At 40.8% G+C, this 24,630-nt stretch overlaps 1 protein-coding gene across 1 annotated transcript; it reads right to left on the bottom strand.

Annotated features, from left to right (window-relative positions):
- Nucleotides 1-4,260: 4,260 nt before the first annotated feature.
- On the bottom strand, nt 4,261-23,984 carry LOC148039936 (potassium transporter 7-like). Its single transcript, XM_087695357.1, has 9 exons — nt 23,364-23,984; nt 19,860-20,094; nt 11,470-11,715; nt 11,275-11,325; nt 6,613-6,873; nt 6,476-6,528; nt 6,183-6,297; nt 5,782-6,036; nt 4,261-5,695 (listed from the first exon to the last, which is right to left on the bottom strand). The coding sequence occupies exons 1-9, from the start codon at nt 23,400-23,402 to the stop codon at nt 4,617-4,619; spliced, it is 2,334 nt and encodes a 777-aa protein (XP_087551483.1). The 5' UTR covers nt 23,403-23,984; the 3' UTR covers nt 4,261-4,616.
- Nucleotides 23,985-24,630: the final 646 nt, after the last annotated feature.

Here is a 24,630-nt window from a genome sequence, read left to right as displayed (position 1 = left end):
ATAGGAGAATTCTTGGTAGAATGACAAACACTGGCACCCAATTTCGTAGTAAGGTGTAAGCGATACATGATAGAAGGAAATTTTAAATGCATCCAAGTTGTAGAAATCTAGAGAATACATAAGTATCTTTTTTCTTCATCCTCTAGCATTGTATTGGCGTTGATAGAAAACATTTATCCACTAGCTAAATGTATGGACCATATTTTTTGTAATGCGATCATCATTGTATCAAGTAAGAAACATTAGATTGTAGTCCTCTCAACAAGTAGTACTAGTAGGCTTCAAAAGGACAGATTTAGCAAAATTTTCTTTGCCTACACAGGCTAGTAACTTAAGGCACCAAGAAGTAAGCTTTTCAACTCTACCAACTCAGTTCACTAGTGACCCAAGCTAGACTCTTAATAACTCTACTATTCCTAGACTCCCAAATGGTTGAGAGGATCACTCCTCTAGTGGTACTCCAATAGGGAACCTGGTAACATCATGAAAGCCTGAGCTACCTATCCAATTCCGAGTTTTTCCCCACAATGGCTTAATACATTTGCATTCCCAAAATAGATGATAAACAAATTCATCCTTAGTATAGCCAAGTGGGCACATAAGAGGAATAGGGACCCATTTGCTCAGTGTATCCTTGGTCAACACTTTCTTCATTAGGATCCAAAACAAGTTAATCTTTGGAAATGGTGTCTCTAGCCACACCTTCACAATATTTTGCATTGCCTCAAATGACCAATGAGGATTTTTAAGTTTCCGGTATGCAGTTGCTTTTTGAATCCATAATGTGGTTGCACTTTGAGACTACATCTTAACTTTCGGGCAAGGGATTTTATTCAGGTAATAGTGCTTTAGATTGAATTGTGTGACATACCCAAGAGAGGAGTGCCATTCTATCTTAATCGTGATCAAGGTTGAGACCACCCAATCTCTTTCAATGTCTAGTAGCTTAAACCTATAGACCAACTCTTCAGGACGATAGCAATCAAGTCAACCAAGGTTCCACGAATCATGCCATATTCAAATCCCTTTATCCATCAAAATTTTTTATAACTTCAGGTCAACAAGTACTCATGAGGGGAGCCCCTTGGATTGGAGGATGATTACACCAAATTGATAGTGCCAAGATAGAAAATGCCTCTCCCTGTGATCCCCCATTCCAACCTTGAAAGAACCAACAACCAAGCCTTGATAATAGTGTATGTAGTACAAGATTGCCAAGTCCTGAGGATAAGCAATTTGGCTGTTAAACTATCCCACCAAGAGAATTTGATGCTTGCTACTTTAGATGAACTGATCCAAAAGCTAAGAAGAGAAGCGCAAGGATGGGAAGCCTCCAAGCTCCAAAGCCACTTCATAACAAATGATAGAGCATGATTTGAAAGATTGGCAATTCCTAAGCCATGTCCTTCCTTCCTTGAAGTCACATGCTACCAACTAATGGGACACTGAGTTTTCTTTTCATCATTTAGTCAAAGGAAATCACTAAAAAGCTTTTAACCCTTCTTCCAAGATGATTTGCAAAAAGGAAAGATAGAGAGTACAAATACTATCAAAGACTACAGTAAAGCCTCAGTCTCCTACAAGAGAGTAAGAGTAATCTCATCCCAAAAGCCAATGCCAATAGAGAGTAAAAGAGTAATCTCATCCTGAAAGAGGGTAAAAGTAATCTCATCCCAAAAGCCAATGCAAACAATAACTATAAGACAATCGCAAATCCGAACTATAGACGAGACTACTAGACCAATCCTACCCCCCCCCCCCACCTTAATCCTAACAAGTTCAAATAGCAACATCAATTTTACGATCCCAATCTTTGTAGTAGGATCCCTAAAACAAGTAGACGATAAAATATTATTGATTCTTTTTTTTAGAGCATCATGTGATAGGAACCATGAGGGAAAACACGTAAACCTCACCAAGACTAAAAATGTTCAGATGACGCAAATTAGGTAACTTTCAACTCAACTCCTTGCCCCAACCACCAACTCCCATGGATGCATAAACTCGATCGAGACTTCACTCAAAGAATCATCACAGTGCTTGTTTTACCAAGTAAAATAAGATGCAAGCTCTTCTGTAATATCTACTAAATGCTTTGGAAGCTTTACCATGCACTCCATTCAAACACCACCATCTATTCGATCAAATGGGTACTATATTCCAATCTCCAAAAAAGAGAACCTCCCCCACGTCTTAGAGTCCATACAAGCATACCCACAAATCTTCCCTCTTCACCCTATTATTGGGGGCATAGATATTTATCGACCCTAACTTCTCATTATAAAACCTAAGTTTTATTCCAACATATTCTCCTTCACCATTCATGATCCAAGACTCTAGATGAAGAAATGGCTTACAAAAAATAATCGTACCATCTCTTCCCTCAATTGGTACATTAGAAAAGGAAACAAAACCCAACAACATCAAATCATAAATTGATCCACATTTCACTTTTGGCATGGATAATACAATTGGTTGAAATACTCCACACATATATTTTTATTACATCTTTTTTTCCTATGGAACAAAGCCCCTTTATGTTCCATGAACAGATATCCAGTCTCCACATAAATTCAAGAACTACCCAAAGCCTCAAATGGGGCATAAAATTTAATAAACCCAATTGGATTCTTTGCAAGCTTCTTAAGGAAAATCCTTTCCCTCATATTTTCTTTTTTATTTCATTTCTTATCTTTAATGATCCACTCATCTAAGGCATGATTCTCTTTATTTGCAAATAAAGAAGCATTACTATTCTTTGGCTAGAGAGGTTGATGCACAAGCAAAACTGTTGTTTTCTTAGATAGCAAATTTACAACCTTAACCACCATGGATTTCTTGCCCATAACCCCCTGCAACGTCTAGTTGAGCCTTGGACTACTTACTACTATCGATATTTTTTTTCTCTCTTTTCTCGAGCATTCTTTAGCAAAATGGCTAACAAGTGGGCTAAACACACAACAATCGACATTGAATGGGCTCCTATTGTTTCAAAAGCTACGACTTACTTCGACAGGAATCTCTCACCTTGTCTTCTGGATGCTCCACTCTAACCATGCATCCGTTTCTTCAAGCCCAAAAAACAAGAACACAAAACTAACTTCGAGATTTAATAAACTCACAAACTTACATTCCCCCATTGTAGTCCGAACGCATTAAGGCTTCAATATGGTTCCATGGCCCAAGAAACATGATCCCATGCCATCATTCCATATCCACCACAAAGCACACCAACAAATAAAAAAGCTAATAGGGAAGGAAAAAAGAAGCAAGAAGCCAACATAGAGCTTCACCTTCCCTTGGTCCCCCTCTCTCTCTCTCTCTCTCTCTCTCTCTCTCTCTCTCTCTCTCCAATGGAAGCAAGGTGATAGAATAGAAAAAGAGAATAAAAAGCTTCAATAGTAGTTGCCTTGAGAGAGCCCTCCCACCCTTTCATCGACCAAGATTAGGAATAGCCACTTCTCTAGCATAGCAACTCATTTGCATTTTAGGGTTTTCGTTCCTTTTGTGTTTTAAGGCTGCCACAACTTTGGATTAGGGTTTGTACCCTCTTTTGGGTGTCCTGCCTACTTTGTGGGGTTCAAACTAGTCATTTCTTAAAGCATGCTTGTACCTTAATCTAGCTGGACCTAGCCTACGCTATTCTAATTACAAATCCATGTGTGCAACCCATGCCACTTGCAAGTGTGAGAGACCAATAGCAATCTCTCTAATTCTCTCTGATGTGCGCATCAAAAACTGTATGGAGCCCGAGAATAACACCCAAACCAAGCATTCTAACAGCAAAACTTTCAAGGGGGAAAACCCCCACTGACCACAATACCATGTGAACCAAGTTACCCTTGTAACCCATTGAGCGAGAGAGAATCTAGTCTCTCTCAGGCTCAGAATCAACAACCACTTAGAAGAAGCCTCTTCCAAAAAACTTGTAGTGAACCAGAGTGCAATGAGCCTGGAACACAGATGCAAACCAGCAAGAATAAACTCTTCTTCACAAGGAAGCCTACCCATAAAATACAGGAAAATCAAAGTATCTAGCACAATGCGACTCCCTAGGGAGTGCAAGACTATGATCCTGCCAGTCTTTCAAACAACAAAGGTGGTTTTTTTGTTTAAATTAACAGAATACCTTCCAGCATTGAATTTTCCATCAAAACAGTTGAGCAAATTAATATGCCAAACTCTTAATCAGAAAATTTGTAACCTAGTAAACTCTCATACTAAAGGCAAATGATGCTGCATTCAGGAAAACCTGTTTGTGTCATAGTTTTGCATTTGGGCTTGTCTTTGTTAACATCAAATTGAGGTTGCCTGAAAATCAATGTGTGAACCTATGAATTCCAGCAGTCCTGCAATGCCAGACCTAAAGATAATGTCTATTGAATAGCGTACAGACATACACAGTACAACATGAATGCCCATGTTAGAAAAGATGACGATTATAATACAATTGAAGGTAGTATTTTCTCTGTAAATGTACAGCACAAATCAGGGTGATCTCTGTTTTACAAGGGATTGAATCTGTTGTATAGTTCCGCACCACAAAAAGGTTAAATGAGCTTGCTGTTAAGAAGAACTTGGCCTTGGGACAATGTAGAGGCTCCTTTAGTGGGACCCTACACATAGTAGACCATACCGACTTCAAGCAGACAAGCATGGGGAATGCTCAGGGCCACAGCAGGACCTCGGCAATTCTTTTTGAGAAAATTATATGCAATATTGATCACAAACCTTTTGACAGAAGATGAGCTTTTGCTTGCTTTCACATAGGAATGTCCGAGTATGTAGGCTACCCCTGCTTCCTTGGCATCGACAAGTTCCTTTAGCTCATCTTTGACTGCCTGCACCATCTCAGGGCTTTTAGGAAGTTCAAACCTCACTTGTTTTCTCCTTCCAAAGCTGAGATCTTGCAGGCTTTGGCAACTAGCAGCTTCCTCACGGGACAAGCTGCGGGAAATGTCACCACTGTCTTCAGATCCATGATCAAGCCTCACTAGTTTCATGGCAGAACGGCTTGAGGTTCTTACAAGGCTCAGCTTACCCTCTGTGACCATTGCATTTGGAGAAGATACAACATCCGCATCTGTTCCTTCTGTTTGAATAAACTCTCCTATAAAAAGTACAAGCTGATTTTCAAAGTCATCATCATGCTGCATGTCCCTGTAGCCATACCTGACTATGCATCTGAAAATCCGATAATTTTTGGGTCCTATACGACCAACCAAAAATCTCTCATCTGGAGGAATGTGTGGAACAGGCACAGATTTTATGCACACAAATACCAAAATCTGATGAAAAGCCGGAAGATTTGTTACAAAGTGTGAAAAGACAGCTGGGATCCCTGTAACCAAGTCAGTATAGATGAGACCAATGCCAGGGACTCGAACTATACCAAGACCTGAGCCCAGAGTCAGTAACCGCTTCAAAGAGACTTTGTTCTGCAGATCAAACTCGTACTTCTTTCTTAGACCATAGTTCCAAATGTACATAACAGCCATGAAGATCATGGCAAGAACAATAGGAACCCAGCCACCTTCATGAACTTTAATCAAACAGGATGAAAAGTAGGCAAACTCTATCGATCCAAAGACAATGAGAAACAACAAAGCCACTGCAATCCTCCTTTGCCAAACAACAGTGATGACAAGCAACATAAGCATTGTGGTCACCAGCATTACTGTTATTACAGCTAGACCTGCAGTGGGCAAAAAGCGGCTTCACTCTTATCAATTGAACAAGATAAAGACTGACCATTAATAGAATAAGGCTACAGAAACTAACCATAAGCATTTCCAATAAGAGTTGTATCTCGAAAACCAAGAGTGACAGACAAACATAGAATCATCAAGATCCAATTGATTTCGGGGATATAGATTTGCCCGAAGATGTTCTTAGACGTGTGCACAACCTTCACACGTGGAAAACAGCCTAAAGAGGAGCTCTGCTTCACAATAGAGAATGTTGCTGATATAATAGCTTGGCTTCCAACAATAGAGGCAAAAGTGGCAACCAAAAAGACTGGCCAGAATATTGGCTCTGCAGTAAAGTAAATGTTACCACTTAATACTAAAACATTGGCTTTGCAATATATAATGGTTGACAACATAAGTGTGCAGTGATAATCTACATAGCTAGCAAGCTCCACTGGTCAAAAGCATAGGGCTAAAACAACAAACTATTACTTGGTATAGACTTGTAGAAGCTCCAACCAAGTGCTTCACGATTTCGAGAAAGAAAGGCTGCCTCTCCCAGATAAGCAACAGTTAAACAAGGATAGACAGCACATAGGAAAGCAATCTGCATAAATCACTGCCAATTTCAGGTGGATTTCAACAGCTTAACTTCAAAATCAACAGGCTGTCCTAGTATCTGTCTTTCTTAAATTGGATAAGTTAATGACTGCAGCATTTCAGATATTACCTAATAACATAGCTGTGAACATTGATTAAGATAATGTTCAAAAGAAAGAACGAACCTTAATGGAAACCTGTGAGAAATGTCCCAAGTCAGCAAACATTGCTTCTGCTCCTGTAGGAGGTTTATCAAAAAGTGATTAAATTACTCCCGAAGATGGCACTTGACAAAAAGAATGAAATATGAGCATGGATGCACCTGTAACACAAAGAACAACTCCACCTAAGGACATCCAACCATCTCGGCCAGTTACTCTAAAGAAGTTGTAGATATAGAATGGTGAAAGTCCTTTGATGACTCCAGGGTTCCAGCGCCATACATTGTAGATGCCTATCAGACTTATACAAAGAAGCCAAGTAATGATAATGGGTGCAAACATGAAAGCAACCCTGTGTGTGCCATAGTGTTGCAAGGCAAATAGGCCAACTAATATGACGCAAGACACCAAAACCACAACATCTGTAAGATAACCAGGTATGTGTTAGAAAAACCTGTCAAGATAGACCTACAAACACATTTTATCCAGAACTAGTAATAACATAGACCCTCAATGTGAGAGGCTTCTTTTAACTTGACAGCCAAAAACAGTGGAAACAAGTCCATCTATACTAATCAATGTCACTTCATGACAACTATAAACAGAAAAATACATCAAGATACGCCTACAAACACATTTCATCCAGTACTAGTTTTTTACAGAAACCCTCAATCTGAGGGACTTTTTTTAACTTGACAGCCAAAAACAGTCAAAACACAAGTCCATCTGATACTAACCAATGTCTCTGCTTCATGACGACTATAAACAGATAGCCTTAGTAGCTGTGTGTGGGTGCGATTTCTGGAAGTCCAAATGCCCCCTAGTGGCACATCAAAGATAGATATAAGATATATTGTGTAATTTATCTAGTCTTTTTTGTGCATATACATGTGTGCACACAAACATTGTGAGATCATTAATATGTTCATATATTCTAAATTTACAAGTGGAAGGAACCTCAAGGAGAGACCACATCCAAAGAACTTTAGATGCAGTGCAAAAACAAAACAAATTGTTTGTAGTCAGTGTCATTAAATTGAAGTGATTTGTAACCTGCTGCCCACATGGCAAGGGCCACACACACGGGATGGAGATTGAGAAGAAAAGGGCCGATCCAAACTGCATAATACTAAATGATCATCCCACATGCCTAAAATGTCATTGGGACATTGAGCATCCTTCCTAAGCACAAGGTTACCATGAGGGTTACACATGTTAGGGCTTCTACCATTCCTTCATAATCAAAGACTTCAAACTCTCCCTTTGTCCTGCCATGCTTTACAACCTTGCATGAGCAGCCAACATTCTTCTTGGATCCCAAAGATTGAGTACCTCTAACTACACTCAAGATCTTCTTAATGTCCAATCCCCCAATGGAAAGTGAAGCACATCTAACTCCTCTATTTTAATTCAACTCATCAATGAACAACCAAGAGGCAAGAAGACTCCTTTTTGCTTCTTGACAAAGGAAAAACATTTAAAAATACAGTTAGGAGAGAGAGTACGTAGTGCTATAAGAAGGCATTTCATGTGCAGCCTTGGGCAGGCTTCTAGGTGGGAGAGCAAGTGTGAAGGAATTTGAGTTTGTTTGATTTCTCCAATTGTGGAAGTCCAAGATTCCTTATGGAGGGAAAGTTTTTCTATGGGGACTGCTTATTGGGGGTCTCCCCACTCGGGATGTGGTACATGCTCACAAGAACTCACAAGGTCGATGTATCTTTTGCACTACATGTGATGAGACACCGATTCACCTCTTCATCTCCTGCCCTATAGCGAGACCGATTTGGAGCTTTGTTTCCCGTGTGTGGACCTCCGTGACAAGCCACTGAATGCCAATCCATTCTTGGGTCTTGACCAAGTTGCCTTCTTTGTCCACTTTACAATCAGATCATCCCTATTTCTTTCATTTTCTCAGATGAACAACTCTCTAGCACATTTTGCGCACCTATAATGCCTTCTTTTTTGTTTGGCCTTATGTATCCATGGTCATGTGGCCCGTGTTCAAGGATTACTGTTACAACAAATCTCTTCCATCGTTTCAGCAAACCTGGTCCTCCCTAATGTAGCTGCTCCTTGACTGGATAAAGTTCGCTCTACTTCTATTGTGACACCTACATGATATTTGTGTGCTATGTTTTGGTAGCCTTTTCGCTTGACTTTTAACCACTAGGATTCTCAGGGTTTTCTTTCAGCTGGCCAGGAGGCCTGGCGCAAATACTTTCATTTAATTTTAAGCTTCTCCACGAAAGAGAGAGAGAGAGAGATATATATATATATATATATATATTAGATTACCATATCTAAAGAGGCCATAGTTGCTCAAGTATGGAACTGTATGTCATCAGAGGATGGCCCACATGGGTCACTGAAGTCTAGTGAATATGTCCTTGCAAATGTCAGGAGTAGTGCACCCTCAGAAGCAAATAATTCCATGGTAGTGGCCTCTGTATTGCTGTTGGAAATGCACCTAACCTGATCTAGCACTTGAGCCATGAACTCAATCTAGTACAAGGTTGTGACACCATCACCTAGAGCTGCTGAGTTACGATTGACCAACTGAAACTCTCTCTAGGATTCTGATTTGCAGATGCATCTTGTACTAACTAGCTATCTACTGTCTGTCTGGTAATGGTAATCACTGGAGACTGCTGCAATTGAGACTGCAATAGTGGGTCTGAAGCTTCAAGCAACTCCTGGAACCTGAAGTCTGAGGTCTGGAATACAAAAGTCTAACCTACAAAGCTGAAAGCCACATGGTGCAGATCTAGTGAGCTGACTAGAATTGGTAACCATTTACTGAGGTTGGCTGGCTCAGTATGGCTAGATAAGTCAGCTCTGACTGCCTAGGTATCCACCTAGTGGTCAACCTCTTGGATGAAAGGAAACTGGATCCTGCTTAAATTAGCATAAGTTTCCAAGCTGACAAAAGCTGAATACCTTTCTGGAAAGGCAAGTAACCGAACTCCCTACTAGTGCCAGTGGGGAGTCCAATGAGACACTAAGATCGGCACTGATATGAGCACTCCCCTTCCAAAGCATGAGGCTTAGGGACCCATGATTTCTACTGGTGAAGACTGGTCCACTGTCTGCTGACAGCCAGCTATAGAAAAGACTTCTGCAGAAACCTCATGGCCAGGGGAAACTTCAAAATGGTGTTTCTTGCTACATTTGCTGACATCATTTTGCAGAGCTACCACAAAGAAGATCTCTGCAGCCATCAAGATTGTCACAGGTGTGCCGTGGTTCTGCAACTAACCATCATCATCTGGCAGCCAAATAACCAATGGCTTGGATGTCATAAGTTCACGAGTGGGCTAATTCTCCTAGGTCTGGGCGGAAATGCCCCACAGCAAGAGCCTACCCACAGCCATTGCCTACCCTCTGCAGCTAATGATGGGGAAATTACCAAAATGCAACAGCATCATGGTTAGGGAAAGGTGGCAAAACAGACTTCATGGACTCAGTAGAGAGACTAGGTAGTAGATGCTGCACATCTTTCTGTGTATCCCACCTCGCAGCAAGCAGAAACTCTCATTGCAGCTGACCCATTCCTCCTCTGCCCATTCCTATGCACCCAGACCCTGACCTTTGGACCCACTCACCCCCAACACTTCCTGACCACTCTCCCACCCCTTGTTAAAACGACATCAAAAGAAGAAGAGCATGAACAAAAGACAGGTACCTTGAAGAGCAAAGATGAAGGCAAAGGAGAACTCAGACTAAAGACATACAGGGTTGATACAAGGAAAGCTCCTGCACATGCTATTGTGCGCAGCTACAATGAGGACTACAAGGAGAGAGGAACAAACCTACCACATGGTGTTTGGGCCAAAAAGCAAGAAAGAGAGAACTGGGAACTATACATGGAAAACCCCAAGAACGGACTAAAACGTCCAGGTGGACTACCACAACTCAACTGGCCATGATGGACCAAAATGACCAAACCAACCACAAATTAACAAAAGTAACTGAGCTCTTCTATGGTCTTGCTTGACTCACTATAGGAGTCTCAACCAAGAGTGATGTAAACATGTACTACTAACATCCCCTCTCAGATCCTGGATGGGGCACTGATCATGCCAGCTCTGGAGCAGCTAGGAACACAATCTCTGATAGAAATCCACCAAGCGTACATGCTCCACTTCCGAAGGAGTCCTGGAAGCTTCCACTATAGTTCGTAGATTCACTTAAAGGGCACCAAGAAACATCTCTGATCCAAGAACTAGTCATGGATAAATCCTAGTAAGAAGACCTGAATGAAGAAGACATTATCACCTGCATTCAGTTTCTAAGAAACAGTTGGTATGAGGGACACTGTTGAGGGTAGCTCCTGCTCCCAAAGCAAATCATTGTTAAGTCCTCAAGAAGAAGGATATATTTAGAACTCCCTCTAAATCTCCACAACAATCAACATATGATGGGGATAAGTAGTCCGGTCAAGTACGTATAGGCCATTAGTGTAAGCCCCAAAGCTTTCAATACTGAGAAGCAATGGCTAACATGAGGTTAGGTTAGTTAACTTGAAAGATGCAATAAGGCTGAGAAGCTTATAAAAACATAGAATGACTTCTATCAGTCAATCAAAGTTTATTTCTTCTGCTGTGTGCATCCTTCACTACCATTTCCAAAAGTATGCAACCCCAAAGTGAATAAACCTTTTTCAAAGGCTTAAACTAAAATCTAAAATCCTTCCTCAAATTTTAGGCATTAAAGCAAGAGAGATCAGCAATTAGCAGAAATCCAAGAAGGCATGCAAAAAATGGATTGTACAACTGAAATTTATACTTTCGAAGGCCCACAAACCTCAAATTATAGGTACTCACGTTCATTGAGATCGTTCACTGCAACTCTTATACCAGAGACTGCTGATAACACTGCATGGCACACAAATGTTTTAAGTATCAGTTTTATTAACAATAGCTTTTGGTTTATGAAGGTAAGACTTCAATGGAATTCTCTCATATCTGTTCTAATTGCAATCTATGAGGTAGCTCATTAAGGATTCACTAAAGATTCACCCGATATTGTTGGAGTAAGGACACCATCACCAATAACCATGCATGTTCCAAGAAGCACTACAATTAATAGCACAGTGTGGAGATATTGATGCCTTTCAAGAAAAGATTTCATTGTAGATTCTTGGCCCCCTCTTGGGAAGGATTCCACTCTATAAGTTGACAATTCCTCATCTATTTCTTGTATATTTGGCAAATGCCTCAACTTTGCATGCCGGCATAAGAGTGAATATAATGCAAATGTACCCCCTGAAAATAGCATCACAAATTATCAACTCATAAACCTCTCTCTCTCTCTCTCTCTCTCTCTCTCTCTCTCTCTCTCTCTCTCTCACATAAAAGATCATTATATTAATTACTGAAAAGGTACACGAGTCACAGATGAGCTAAAAGGATGGCAGAGTAACAGAGGAAACTGCCATATGCCATGAGACCAAATCCTCTGAGGGAAAAGCCCTACATGCAGCACCATATCAAGCTAGTGAAGAAGGCCTTTCAATTGAGCAATGTGGCTTTGAATACCTGAATGAAAGTCAAAAATAAAGGCATCTCAAATGACCCAGTTATGCCAACATCCATAGAAAACAGAAAATGGATCACTATTTTCATATGCAGCTAGACAAGGTCTGAGAATTTTGTCTTGCCAAACACCCAATCACAAGGACGCATTATAGGTCCCACCACTTGTCGCCAAATCTCTGATAGAAGAGACCAAATCTTCCGTGCCACCCACTAGATAGGAAAGAAACCTATGACAATATGACTCCACACTTATAGTGCAAAAGAAGCAAGAGCCAATAGAGTCTAGAGATATTTCATCTAGAGAAGGTTGAAGCAAGAGCCAGTTTTTTTTTAATTGCATAGCAAGCAATGCATATGTGAACATACATCTTTTACATGATCTTGTGAGAATGAGAAATACTGCTCCTCGCTCTCACGTTTGTAGTAACTGAGCTCTTCCCCAAGGGACTTGAGTTGAGCAAAAATACACACCTTCAAGGGGGGTTTGCCCATCTTCAACCCTCAATCTATCTCCATTTCTTTTAATTGCTCATGGCTGCAATTTTCTAAATAATTATCATATTCAGCCTCAAGTATTCATTCTTTCTATTTTCCCAAATGGTTCAACCTCAAAAATAAGTGAATATCATAATTGTCGAGCATACCACATTGTTTGAGGCATATGCATCTCCACAACTCCATGGGCTACATATGGATCATCTTTGCCCTCTACAATACAAATTGGACTCCCCTTTCGACAGCTCAAATGAGAGGAGCATAACAAGATCATCAGATAAAAATTATTTAACTATACATAGGCAAGTCTTGGTTGACGCATCTTCCATATTTCTCTCGTGATGGTTTTGTGATTCAATCGAGATACATGAATACACACCCACCCCATGAAGTGCAATACATTATTGTTGGGTGTATGCATTGAAGCATAAGTCAAAGTGTTTGCATGCTTTAAAAGCTTATTGGTCGTGACTGAAAATGGCAATGGTTGTAAGCTTGTCACCTTTCATACTGATAGAAAGGGGGGGACAACATGTCAAGTGAGTTCAATCTTTTATGGTTTAGTGTGGTATTATCCATTAGTGTACTACATCATCTACACCTCAGCAGAATGGTATGACTGAGCCCAAAAATCCATCTCCTATAAAGATGGCTCGATGTATGCTTTTGCTCAATAAGTTGCTCCCAAGGTTTTGGTTAGATGCTAATATGTGCTCAACATATTTTTAATCATGCCCCATTAACACATTGGATGCATACGCCATATGAGGCTGGGATACCAACCTTCTAAGAACGAAGTTTTTGTGAATAGAGACGTGATATTTGCTGAAAATGCAGGTCAGCCCTTTGTGGCCTACAAAAATCAGCACTTGTGGGTCCCATTGATATATTTTGACACTTTGTTACCTTTATTTTAGTATGGTATATCATATTTTGGCCAAATTCAACTACCTATTGAGACATTACAACAAAACCAACAGCCTATAAACGCTGAACCAATCTGATTTTCAGCCCGCTGATTAGACATCTATTGAGGCTGTATTGGCCGATGAGAGAGCTCCTATTCAAAAAGCAAATAAGTCCCTAGATGCTTGTTAGACACATTACGACAACAAATGGCCCACTTCACTTCCCCATAGAACTAGAGCAATCACTCACCATGCACAAGGTCGCTTTGTTGCACAGGCACTTGTAGCTATTGCTTGCAATGAAGAGCTTCTCTTTTGAGAATGCCTCACAAAGTGAGCATTGGATGGCAACTATTCAATCAAATTTGGACTCCATTTATAAAAATGGCACATGGGAGTTATGTAACTTACAAGCTTGTTGTAAAAGGGTATGACCAACAACATGGGATTGACTACCATGTGACCTTTGCTCCCACTTCATATATGACTATCATTTGTAGTGTCATTGCATTGGCTATTCATTTTGATTGGCATGTGTATCACTTGAATGTGAAGATAGCTTTTCTGAGTGGTGATATATATGAGGAGGATTACGTCGCACAAATTCAAGGATTTGTTCAAAAAGAATCAAAGGAACACCATATGGCTTGAAGCATGCACCTCAAGCATGGCATGAGAAGATACATGCTCATTTGATTGGTCTTGGTTTCAGCAATTCACCTATTAAGAGCACACTTTATGGCCACAAGGATGGTGGGAATTTATCGATTCTTATTCTTTATGTGGAAGGCATGCTATTGATTAGGCCCCATAAGTTATATATCACAGCTTTGAAGACTGAATTGCAGCATTCATTTGATGTCATTGATCTAGGCCATTTGCATCATTATCTTGGTATTGTAGGCCATCGCATCAGCTATGCGTTGATGTCCTTTGATCCATGATCTAGGCTTCCTAGGTATTTAAACTATAATTAAATGCAATTGTTGTCCCTAGTGTCCTAGGACTAAGTGACACTAGAGTTAGGGTTTTTGTTTTATTATAAAAAGATGCTTTGTGTCTCATTAGCACATAAGTATAGCATTATTCATTGCAATCACCTAGAGCGTTGTATTCTCTCTCACTCATTAATACATGACTTCTCATTTTGTGATTGAGTTATTATTCATCAATTCAATCATTCTTTATCTTTCATTCTCTTTCAATTAACGATGCAATTACTTCACCCCTGGATCAACAATGGTATTAGAACCAAGTTACTTTCTTCGCCATCGCCATCGCTCACGACATTGCCACCAACCATTGCCATTGAGTTCCTCCCACTCAGTCGAGTGCCCACAAGCCATTACCCTCACACCGGCTCTACCATCTTATTGGCGATCACACTCCATACCGCCATCTTCGCCCGTCCACTCCAAATGACACCCAAGGCTCCACCCTACAATCTTCAACATCAATCTTCATTGCATACATCCTTAGCAACACGCTTCACTTGTTGCACGCCTTCAACGCCACGTATTTTGGGCGCAGCTGACACTTCGCCAAGCTATTATGGCACCCTACCTTTGCGCAACTATCTTGGACACGATGCCTAGCTAGTCTCCTGCCACCAGACCTACCTGCCCTACCTATGCTTCTTGGAGTCGCGACCTTGGTTCATCTACCTGTGGACATGACATCCCTGCAGCCTAGAGTACCATCTACTTACCCTTAGCATGTTGCCTATTTAGCGCCTTGATCGTGACCAATTGCTGCCCTCCTACTGACATGTCCTGTCAGCACGTTACCATTTTCGACATCCTCCCAGTGCCTCCAAGTCACAAGTTGCTTGTCAAAAGATGACGTACCAACGAGACAATAGGGTTTGCGGGGAGGAACACGGAGTGAACTCGACAAACATGGAGAAGAGAAGAGGAGAGAAAAAACTATAATGAATGGAATGATGAAGACCTGAATCATGGAATGAATGTGATACAAGGGAACAAGGGTGCCGTAGCACAAGGAAGATGATGAAGACAGTCATGAACCACGAACCGCAATGTCCTCCTGAAGGGGTGTGAGGGCAATGGAGAGGCTCGAGAGAAGAGATGACGAACTGAATGAATCAACCGTAAGGAATGAATGAGAGAGTGGCCTATAAATAGGCACAATCAATCTAGGATGGCGCCCCTTTTTGGGGCTGCAAACCCTAAACGCAAAACGCAAAAACGCAAACTGCGGGTGAAGGGTGAAGGGGTTTCTCAACATTGCTGCCTTTCCAACATACATGCTAATCGCCGACAAACTACCACATCAAATCTGCCACCCTATTTCACCTTTAGTCAACAAGCTCTCAACTCATCATTTTCCCAAGCTTCCTTCAAAAAGGCTTATTATTTATTAAATGCAATTATTTTCCAACAATCTTATCCTCTATTCACACTTGCTTCCCTTTCCAAGCACATACTTGCAGATATTCATGGGCACTAGACAACTCTAACACTTATCTACACTGGCAATCAAAGTGCTTTGGGCATTGCACGGAACCCAATGTTCCGTGCCTATACAAAGCATATAGAAGTTCATTACCATTATATTCACAAGCCGATGTCAGCTGCGAAATAGAGTTGTCCTCATATCCGATGAAAACAACTTGGCAAATCTTTTCAAAAAGGCTCTTTCTTGACCAAAGTTTTTCAGTAAGCCTTGAACTCGAGTGCATTTGTTACATGATTTATCATATTGTGTACTGTCACAGGTTGCTATACCCACTTAGATGAGCTTGTGCAACCATGACCTTATATTTCCTTTTATTTTCTAGGATTTTGTCATTGTTCTTCGATCAATCCACCCATTGCAATAAAGGGGGGATTTGTAAGCCATCTCATGGGCTACACATTGATGTCCTTTGATCCATAATCCACACTCCCTAAGCATTTAAACTATCATTAAATGCAATGTTGCCCCTAGTATCCTAGGCACTAAGTCACACTAGGATTAGGGTTTCCTATGATAGTTAAGCTGTTAGGGTTTTATTTTATTATAAAAAGATGCTTTGTACCTCATTGGTACATAAGTGTAGCATTATTCACTGTGATCGCCGAGAGCATTATATCTCTCACTTATTAATACGTTGCCTCTCATTTTGTGATTGAGTTATTGTGCATCGATTAATCCATTCTTTATCTTTTATTCTCCATCAATTAATCACGCAATTACTTCACACCTAGGCCAACAAGTATACAATTTATCGTAGTCGAGGGGGACATTGTCATGCGACAATCCAAGTACATTGGACAACTCCTTAAGCATTTCAAACTACAAGCCTTTCTATACACTAGTTGAGAGAAGCCACAAGTTTCCACTTGAGGATGTAGGAGATCCATTTCTCCCCCCCCCCCCCCCCCTTCCCTCTCTCTCTTTTTTTTCGTGAAGATAATTGTATTAAGAAGTAAATATTTACAATAGACCATTAGGTCAGCATAGAGCTAATAGACACTTGGGATATCCTATTGGTGTGGAGGTTGCTCCCCGTGCCTTGCTAGATTGGATGGCCTCCCGAATTCATGATAGGTTCATGTATTGAAAATCTCAGAGTTGGCCTCTGCATGTCAGACTAAAAGTGGCTTAATGCATTATGATCAGTATGATTTCGTTCTTTCTGTCATTGCTTCCTTGGACTAAGAAGTCCCTTTTGGATTTGGTCTAGCCTATCAAATTTACACTGTGGAAAAAGAAAGGCAATCGTTTGGGTCAGGTATGGATCTCCTGGCAGCATGTGACTACTCTGAAAAGGATGGGGGGTGCAGCTTTGTTGGATGTTAATTTGCATATGGCCACTTTGAGGCTATCCCTTTTGCAAAGTCTATGTATTTAGTGTCATCCTTGGTCAGATATTGCTAAATTCTTCATCGAAAAGACTGGCATCTCTCATGGTAGCACGGTTATTCATTCTTCCAGGTGGCATGAGCTTAATTCTACGAGGCCTATTAAGGTCTCCCACTCTTTTCTCCTTTCTCATTTGATTGCTTCCTGACAAGAGATGCTTCGTTTTGCAGTTTGGCGTTCTCTGGATATTCGTAAGGAGAAAAATTCACTGCAAGGAGAAGTATTGGCTTCCTCAAGGTTGTTGGATTGGCAACAAAAAGATTTGTAATGAGACAAGTTTAATCGAACGGCTAGAGTAGGGTTGAAGACAATCCGTGACGGTGTTATTCCTGGGCAGCCCCGTCTTTATTCTTTCAAGCGTATTCGTCAGTACTTTAGGGTGCCTCGTGGATATAGTGACATTTGGTCGTCCATACACGACAGTCTTCAAAGGTTCACTCCTTTGCTTGTGTTACAACCACTGGATCCATGGCGTGACTGATGTTTGTGCTTCCTAATGATTTTGAGAAAAGGTCAGCCAATTAGATATATCATCAGATGGTGGAAGCTAAGAGATGGGTCTCGGGGAAAGTTAATAAATTCTCTCTCTCTCTCTCTCTCTCTCTCTCTCTCTCTCTCTCTCTCTCTCATTAAATGGTTCTCACTTTCTTAGTTTTCATGTCATTTTTATTACAGATGGACACACTTTTTTGGCCTATTATTAGTTTAATAGAGTGAATTTTTAAGAGAAAAATCATCCAATCCCTTTATCTTTAGTTTTCAAGATCAAACAATTGAAACGAATCGATTATCACAAGAAACTGTGGCTTCGGTGAAATACGGACGAGGGCCCAAAGAATCATGAAGTATATATACATATACATGTGTGTGTGTGTGTGTGTGTGTGTGTGTGTGTGTGTGTGTGTGTGTGTGTGAACAAACTATTGGCTACCAACTTTATTTATGCAATATAGCCAAATATTCAGTTTGGGTATCTCAATTAGTACAATTCATGCACAATCCTACCACTAAACATTGGCAATCAATCAAATGTTTCTTTTGGTATCTGAAAGGCACTCAATCATTGGGCCTCCTTTATCCTCAAGGCACTTCCACTTGCTTGCATGCTTTTACAATTAGTGATTGGGCTGGTTGTTATGACGCCAAAGTGTACACTAGTGGCAATTGTTTCATGCTTGGTGATTCATGTATCTCTTGGCTAAGCAAGAAGCAGTCTACATTGGCACATCCAGCTATAAAGCTGAATATAGGGCAGCATTTACAGCTACATTGGAATGTATGTGGCTCATACACCTTTTGGCTGATCTTAGTGTGGGACAGCACTCGCCCACTCCTCTCTATAATAAAAATCAGAGCACTATGGCAATTGCAAGGAACCTAGTGTTCCATGGTTACACTAAGCATATTGAGGCACATTACAATTTACCATTATGTCAGAGAAAGACTCCATGCAAGAGAGATCGACTTGGTATATGATATGATTCTTTGGTATTTGATCTTCTTTGACACTCAAGCCCTCCAAAGATTTGAGATGGGGAATTAGCAATAAGGTCATCTCCCTCCTCTGAATCAAGACAATAGACTTGTTGGCCATGTCTGAGTTTACTGCAGCCATGACCATGCAAACAAGATCGTGGATATGCATGAGACAGAACATGGTGGAAACAAGCTCATAAAAATATCGGGAAAAACAAGCTCCCAGATAGTGAGGTTGGAAGAACAGCTTACGAAATATTAAGGCAAACAAGCTTCCTTTGAGATAAAGCATCTCCCTGCGGATTTTGTCTTCTTGCCGCACTGCCTGTTGGAGACAAGATAGCAGCAACAAAGATAGCTTCTGGCTCATAGCCTCAATGTTCCTCCATCAATGAGACAGTACAGTTCTTTCTACAGGCCTACTCAAATACTAGAGATGTTTTGCTCATGTTATCGCTGCAGCTGGTTGCCAGATTTCTTGAAAGTCATTTTTGAGCCAGGTATCAACACAACTGGCTGCTACAGATTTTTGCATGGGCCATAAATCCACATGGAGTTGCAAAGATCTTTTGATGGGCTTTGGGCAATGGAAACCTCTCTAAAGCATATGGTGTTTTTGGAAGGTGTACGGCGAGAACCCTCCAGGTTGGAAAAATGCTAGAGGAAGAAAAGTTGCAGTAGTAAAATGCCTTGAATGCCTTCCATGAGGAGATAGTCAAATGGGCCTGCCAAACATTTCCTGCAGCTTCTCTCTAATATACTGTTTCTCTAGATTCTTTCAATGGTTGGGAAATGCAGTACCAAACTGCCTCCACATGCAGCTTTCTTTTCTTGCAGTGCCAAAAATTACAAACAGTTTCAAGAGTATACAATCTTTTCCTTTTGATTTAGTCTGTCACTATACAGTAGTCTAAAGTTAAATCAGCTAAACAAAAAAACAGAACATTTCATATCTGAACTCCTTTGGTTAGTAACTTTTCTCATACTGAGGCAAAATGAAATGGATGTGCACTCCTGCATGCATAAGTGCAATTCACACACCACAACCTGTATACAGACAACCTGGTACAATTGCCAATTAACAAGTGCAACACACATAAAACTGCTCCTAGACTTTGAGATTACCTTCACCATTGTCATCGGCTCTGAGAACAAAGATGGTGTACTTAATTGCCAACACCATAGTAATTGTCCAGAATATCAAGGATATAACCCCAAGTATCTCAGCATCATCCTCAGAGAGATTCACAATGCCTGAGAATGAACTTTTGAAAACATATATAGGCGAGATACTCAAATCACCATAAACAACACCAAAGCTCTGATAGGCTAGGGATAACACACTCTTCCAGGAGGTCCCCTGAAGCAAGTTGAAACCATATTAGCAAAAGATATTGCTTTGAACCTGCTTCCATTCTTTGAATCGACCAGTAAACAAAAGACAAAACTTCACATTAAGAAACAACTCCAGTGCAAAGTGTGTTTCAGCCACACCTAGTACTTTCTATTCCAAAGGCAAACCGCAGTATCATGTTTCAAACACCATAGATCACACACTCACGTCGACCAGAGCATGGCTGTCAGCATACATATCTCAAGTGTATCAAGAAAAAAGTAGATTTTGGGTCATATCGATAGGGCAATTTGCAGAATCGAGTTTCAAAAACAAGACACTGCTTCAGAATGGATAGCATACTGAAACCCAAGTAAGTTGTCAGCATTCAGAAGTCACATTAGCCAGGCCTTTCAGAGACTCTAATCTTATTTACACTCTCATGTGTTGCACCTGGCACTTAAAAGCTCTCTTGTCTCACCAAGCATAAAGACATGCAGTATGAAGACTTTCAGATTATTAACATCAAGTCACTAAGAAATGCGGGCCTCCAGCTCATGCTTAGCATCAGAGCCACATCTCAGTGAATCAGATTCAGCTCTAACTTAATCAGACTTGGAAATACCCATTGCAGCCTTTTGACTTGCACTCAATTTCCTCACTTTATGTAGCTTTTTGGTAATCTTTCAGCGCAGGCACAATTCAGTTCAGCTTCATTACATCAAGCACAATGTCTAGAGCGATGTTTTCTGTAACACATTTAGACTTAACACAGTGCTAAACCCAATAGCTTAATAGGTTGACCCCCCCTGCAAATAGTTTCTAAAACTAAAAAACCTCCATAAAGGTGTTTACATTATATTTCCATCCAAGTTCTTCCATGCTAATAATATCTGAATTTCTAACATTAATAAGATTTAGCATCAAAATATACACCACACCTATGCTGATTCTAGTGAAAGGTGCTTTAGATGCATGTGGTTCCAATCTTATACCAGATAGAAAGGAAATTGGTTATAGTTTTCCAGCTGATATAGCCCTCTATTACAATCAGCACAAACCGACTACAGGTGCCCACTGATTTTTGCACAACTACATTTGCTACAATCTGATTTAGCATTGACAATTGATGGTATGATAGTGGAAAAGTAAACACAAGTCGACTAGTTATAATGTGCAAGCACCATGCAAGGCACAAAAACATGAAGTGAGAGCTATTGGAATGAGAATCTCTGGCATCCGTCTGGCCTATCAAGGCTCAAGTAGCAACAAGCACTGCTGAAGAACTTTAGGAAATGCCTGGATTACAAAGTTAAACGTGTAATCCAATAAAATAGATAAGTCTTGAGCATATTGCACCATTCTGCATCACAGGAAAGCATGTGCAGGACATATTTTCACAAAGGTATGAAATAGACACTGAAGTGTCTAGAAAAGTCCTGACACAGGGAACTTTTACCTCTATACATCACAAAAGAATGACGTACTATGTCAAAACAACATAGATTATTATGAATGTTTTTATAGCAATGAGGGCAGCTGGTTATGTGCATAATAATATGAGTTCCATGTCACAGAGTTAAACGATTTTTTAATGTTTTAGGTCGGTTGTGAGGATTGCCACGCAGATTGTGCAATTAGCCATGGAGCTCAATTTACAGCCAAGGGATGATGTTGGGCTCCTAACCAGCCTCCCACTCCACCCCTTGGGCCTTGAAGAAGTATTTTACTTCCTCAAGATGTTGGAGATTGGAAAACATATTTGTGGATGAATTAGGGAGCCTTAAAGGGCCGGTCAAACCTCAACTTGTCCCTCCACATATTTCATTCGGTTTCAGTTTGCTATTCCAACTTCTTGTGAATCTAACTATGGGATTGAACATCTAACTATGAGAGGTTCATTGTCGGAGAGCTTGATCACCTGTCAACCTGCATACCGCAACCCACACTGTACTTGGAAGTGAGAATCACAGTTTAAAACACCCTATTTGGTGTGAGGGTTGACCACAGTTGGCAAACACACACTAGAGGTAAAAGAAAGCTTGGTCACAGCAATGGATACCAAAGTATTGTCTGTATGGCTATCGTATGGCCAAAAGCTCTTTCAGAACCATTTGGTGAATACACCATATACTTAGATATATCTAAACACCAAACTCTCAAACCTTCTGAGCATCAAGTTCCCAAACAATTGAGCCCCCTCTTTTCCTTTCTAATTTTGCAACAGGAAGTTGATGTGTGGCAATGCAACAGCAACAAGGCATATATTTGTCTTTTCACTCTCATGTTAGTGATTTCATCCATATTTGTACGTGTGCATCAATGCAGTCATTGCATAATCTGTGAGAGTCAGACATTTATTGTAACTGTCTAGGTTCAACTTAACGTACCCCTACCCTAAGGGAGAGCGTTCCAAAAGAAAGAGAAAATTCCTTGCCTATCGGGAGGGCTTGATTTCCCAAGTAGCCACTGAAGGATCCAAGCCTCATATGATGCAGAGTAATACTTTGTTCCACAGTCACACAATAATTAAATTCATTGTAGTGCTGAAGCTTTGAAGTCCAGTTTCTAGTATCTATCTATATCTCAGCTGCAATTCCAGCATATGAACTGCCTAGGTCTGTGTCAGCGGAAACCCAGAACAAGTGACCAGATAGGAGGGGGAATAGCATGCACGTAGGTCAACCACTCTTTCGGGTGGCACAGCTTGTCGGCCAGGTGCATGCTACACATATTGTACGTACAATTTAGACCCATAAGAACAATTTGCACCAACTGAAAATTTGTCACCCTTCATCAAGAACAGTATGACCCAGCCCCAATCTTGCACATTCATCTATTATAAGCGTATGTCTACTAATGTGACAGCCTTGTGCAATCATGTACTAACCATTGGCCCCTTATAATAGTTTCTGAACAGCTTACATTGTACAGATATATAGTGGGAAAATCGCATCTGTGAAAGCAACCAAAGATAACTTCTTTTCTGTGCAGCCAGAGGACTAATGAGTCTATTAAAATAGTCGTTCCCCGATCTTCCTGCATGGAGAGATTTAAACTTATACGGGGGATCTAACCATACCTCACAAACAACCCCAAAAGTTGCAGAGCTCCTTGGAATGGTCATGATGAACAAAATCATGGGACCAAAGAGACAATCTTAGCTTTCCTTAACCCTCTCATGACAAAGAGATCATGCTCAAAATATCAATTTGAAGTTCTTATATTGATTGCAGGACAATGTAAAAATGCCGATTTGAAGGGCAGAAAAAGAAAGGCGCTTAGTGGGTACTTACTCTACGGGTATCTGGAACCCAGCCTGCTTCAAGGTCCATGATATTGCAAAGAAGGGGAACCACATGCGCTTACATGAATACCCCCTTCTTCGCTCCAGAGCGCCTTCACCATTAACCGAATACACAACTCAAAATCTCCTGCACAGATGTTCTGAAGTACAATAAAAAAACAAGAAGAGGAGAGTGCAGGCAGATGATTATAACAGCCTCTGGTACATGCTACAGCAAGACAATCTCTCCTAATGCAGAGGAGCAAAATTTGGTATAGAGGGTCTTTCTGATTGCTGAAAATTGAACCAGAAGAGCTTGAGTTGTCTAAATGGAGTTAAGAGGAAAAACAAGAAAGAAATGCAGAGACCAATTGTGTCTTGATCGAGTCTCTTTTGAGAATGGGAGCAGGAAATACAGGGAGATACGAGTAATGGAAGAATGTGATAATATATCTAGCTGAATAGAACCAAAAAATGGGGGGAATGTGAAGCAGCGAGAGAGCGATTGAGATAGGAAGACTATTATTAGGAAAGGCAAAAACACGAAGAACATCTGGGATATGGAAGTTGCAGTTAGTTCGAAAGCAAGGCAAACATGAGAGCGCGCACACAGACAGACACAGAGAGAGAGTGTGTGTGTGTGTGGGGCAGGGGGGGTTGTGTTGGGGGGAGAGAGAAAAATCGGGCTGTCTTTTTCCTAATTCTTCGATGTTTTATTTTTATATTTTTCCTATTTTTTTCTCCCCCCCTTTCTCTTTTGAGGATATATGAGAGTGAAAGGTGGAAGAGCGAGTAAGTACTACGGGTTTTGGTACTCGTCCCTCGGGGGCTACCCATGTTTTGGGACGGGTGGACCCGGAATGAGAGGCCACCACGTGGACGGCGTAGGCCTGCCTTTCAAATAGGCCTATAAGCTGAGTACAGCCAGCTGGCACCCAAACAACATACGCTACAGGCTAGGTGTAAGAGAAATGTTGGAAGCTGGGAAAGACCTTAAGCCTTAGGGGCCAGCGTTCATGATTCTTTTGATTTGAAGCTCTTTTAAATTCATGAATTGTACATAATAAGAGCCATGTAGCTTGGAAACCCCACCCGCGAACCGCGCCTAAAGGTTTATCACAAAGAAAACAGTTCTAGCCGTCCGGCCTACTTGTTGGTTCCCCCCCCCCATCCTAGATGCAACAAGCCCTAAGTCCTTTTTGTTTCACATTAAGAAGGAATTTAGAACATTAGTCCAGAAGGAATTTAGAACATTAGTCCTTGGGAATTTGGAACAT

This window comes from Lygodium microphyllum, chromosome 2 (genome assembly GCF_053477565.2).
Source record: "Lygodium microphyllum isolate KBCC chromosome 2, Lygodium_microphyllum_v1.1.10, whole genome shotgun sequence".
Taxonomy (NCBI): Eukaryota; Viridiplantae; Streptophyta; class Polypodiopsida; order Schizaeales; family Lygodiaceae; genus Lygodium; species Lygodium microphyllum.
The sequence above is the reverse complement of the archived record's forward strand: the minus strand, read 5'-3'. Positions and strand labels throughout refer to the sequence as shown.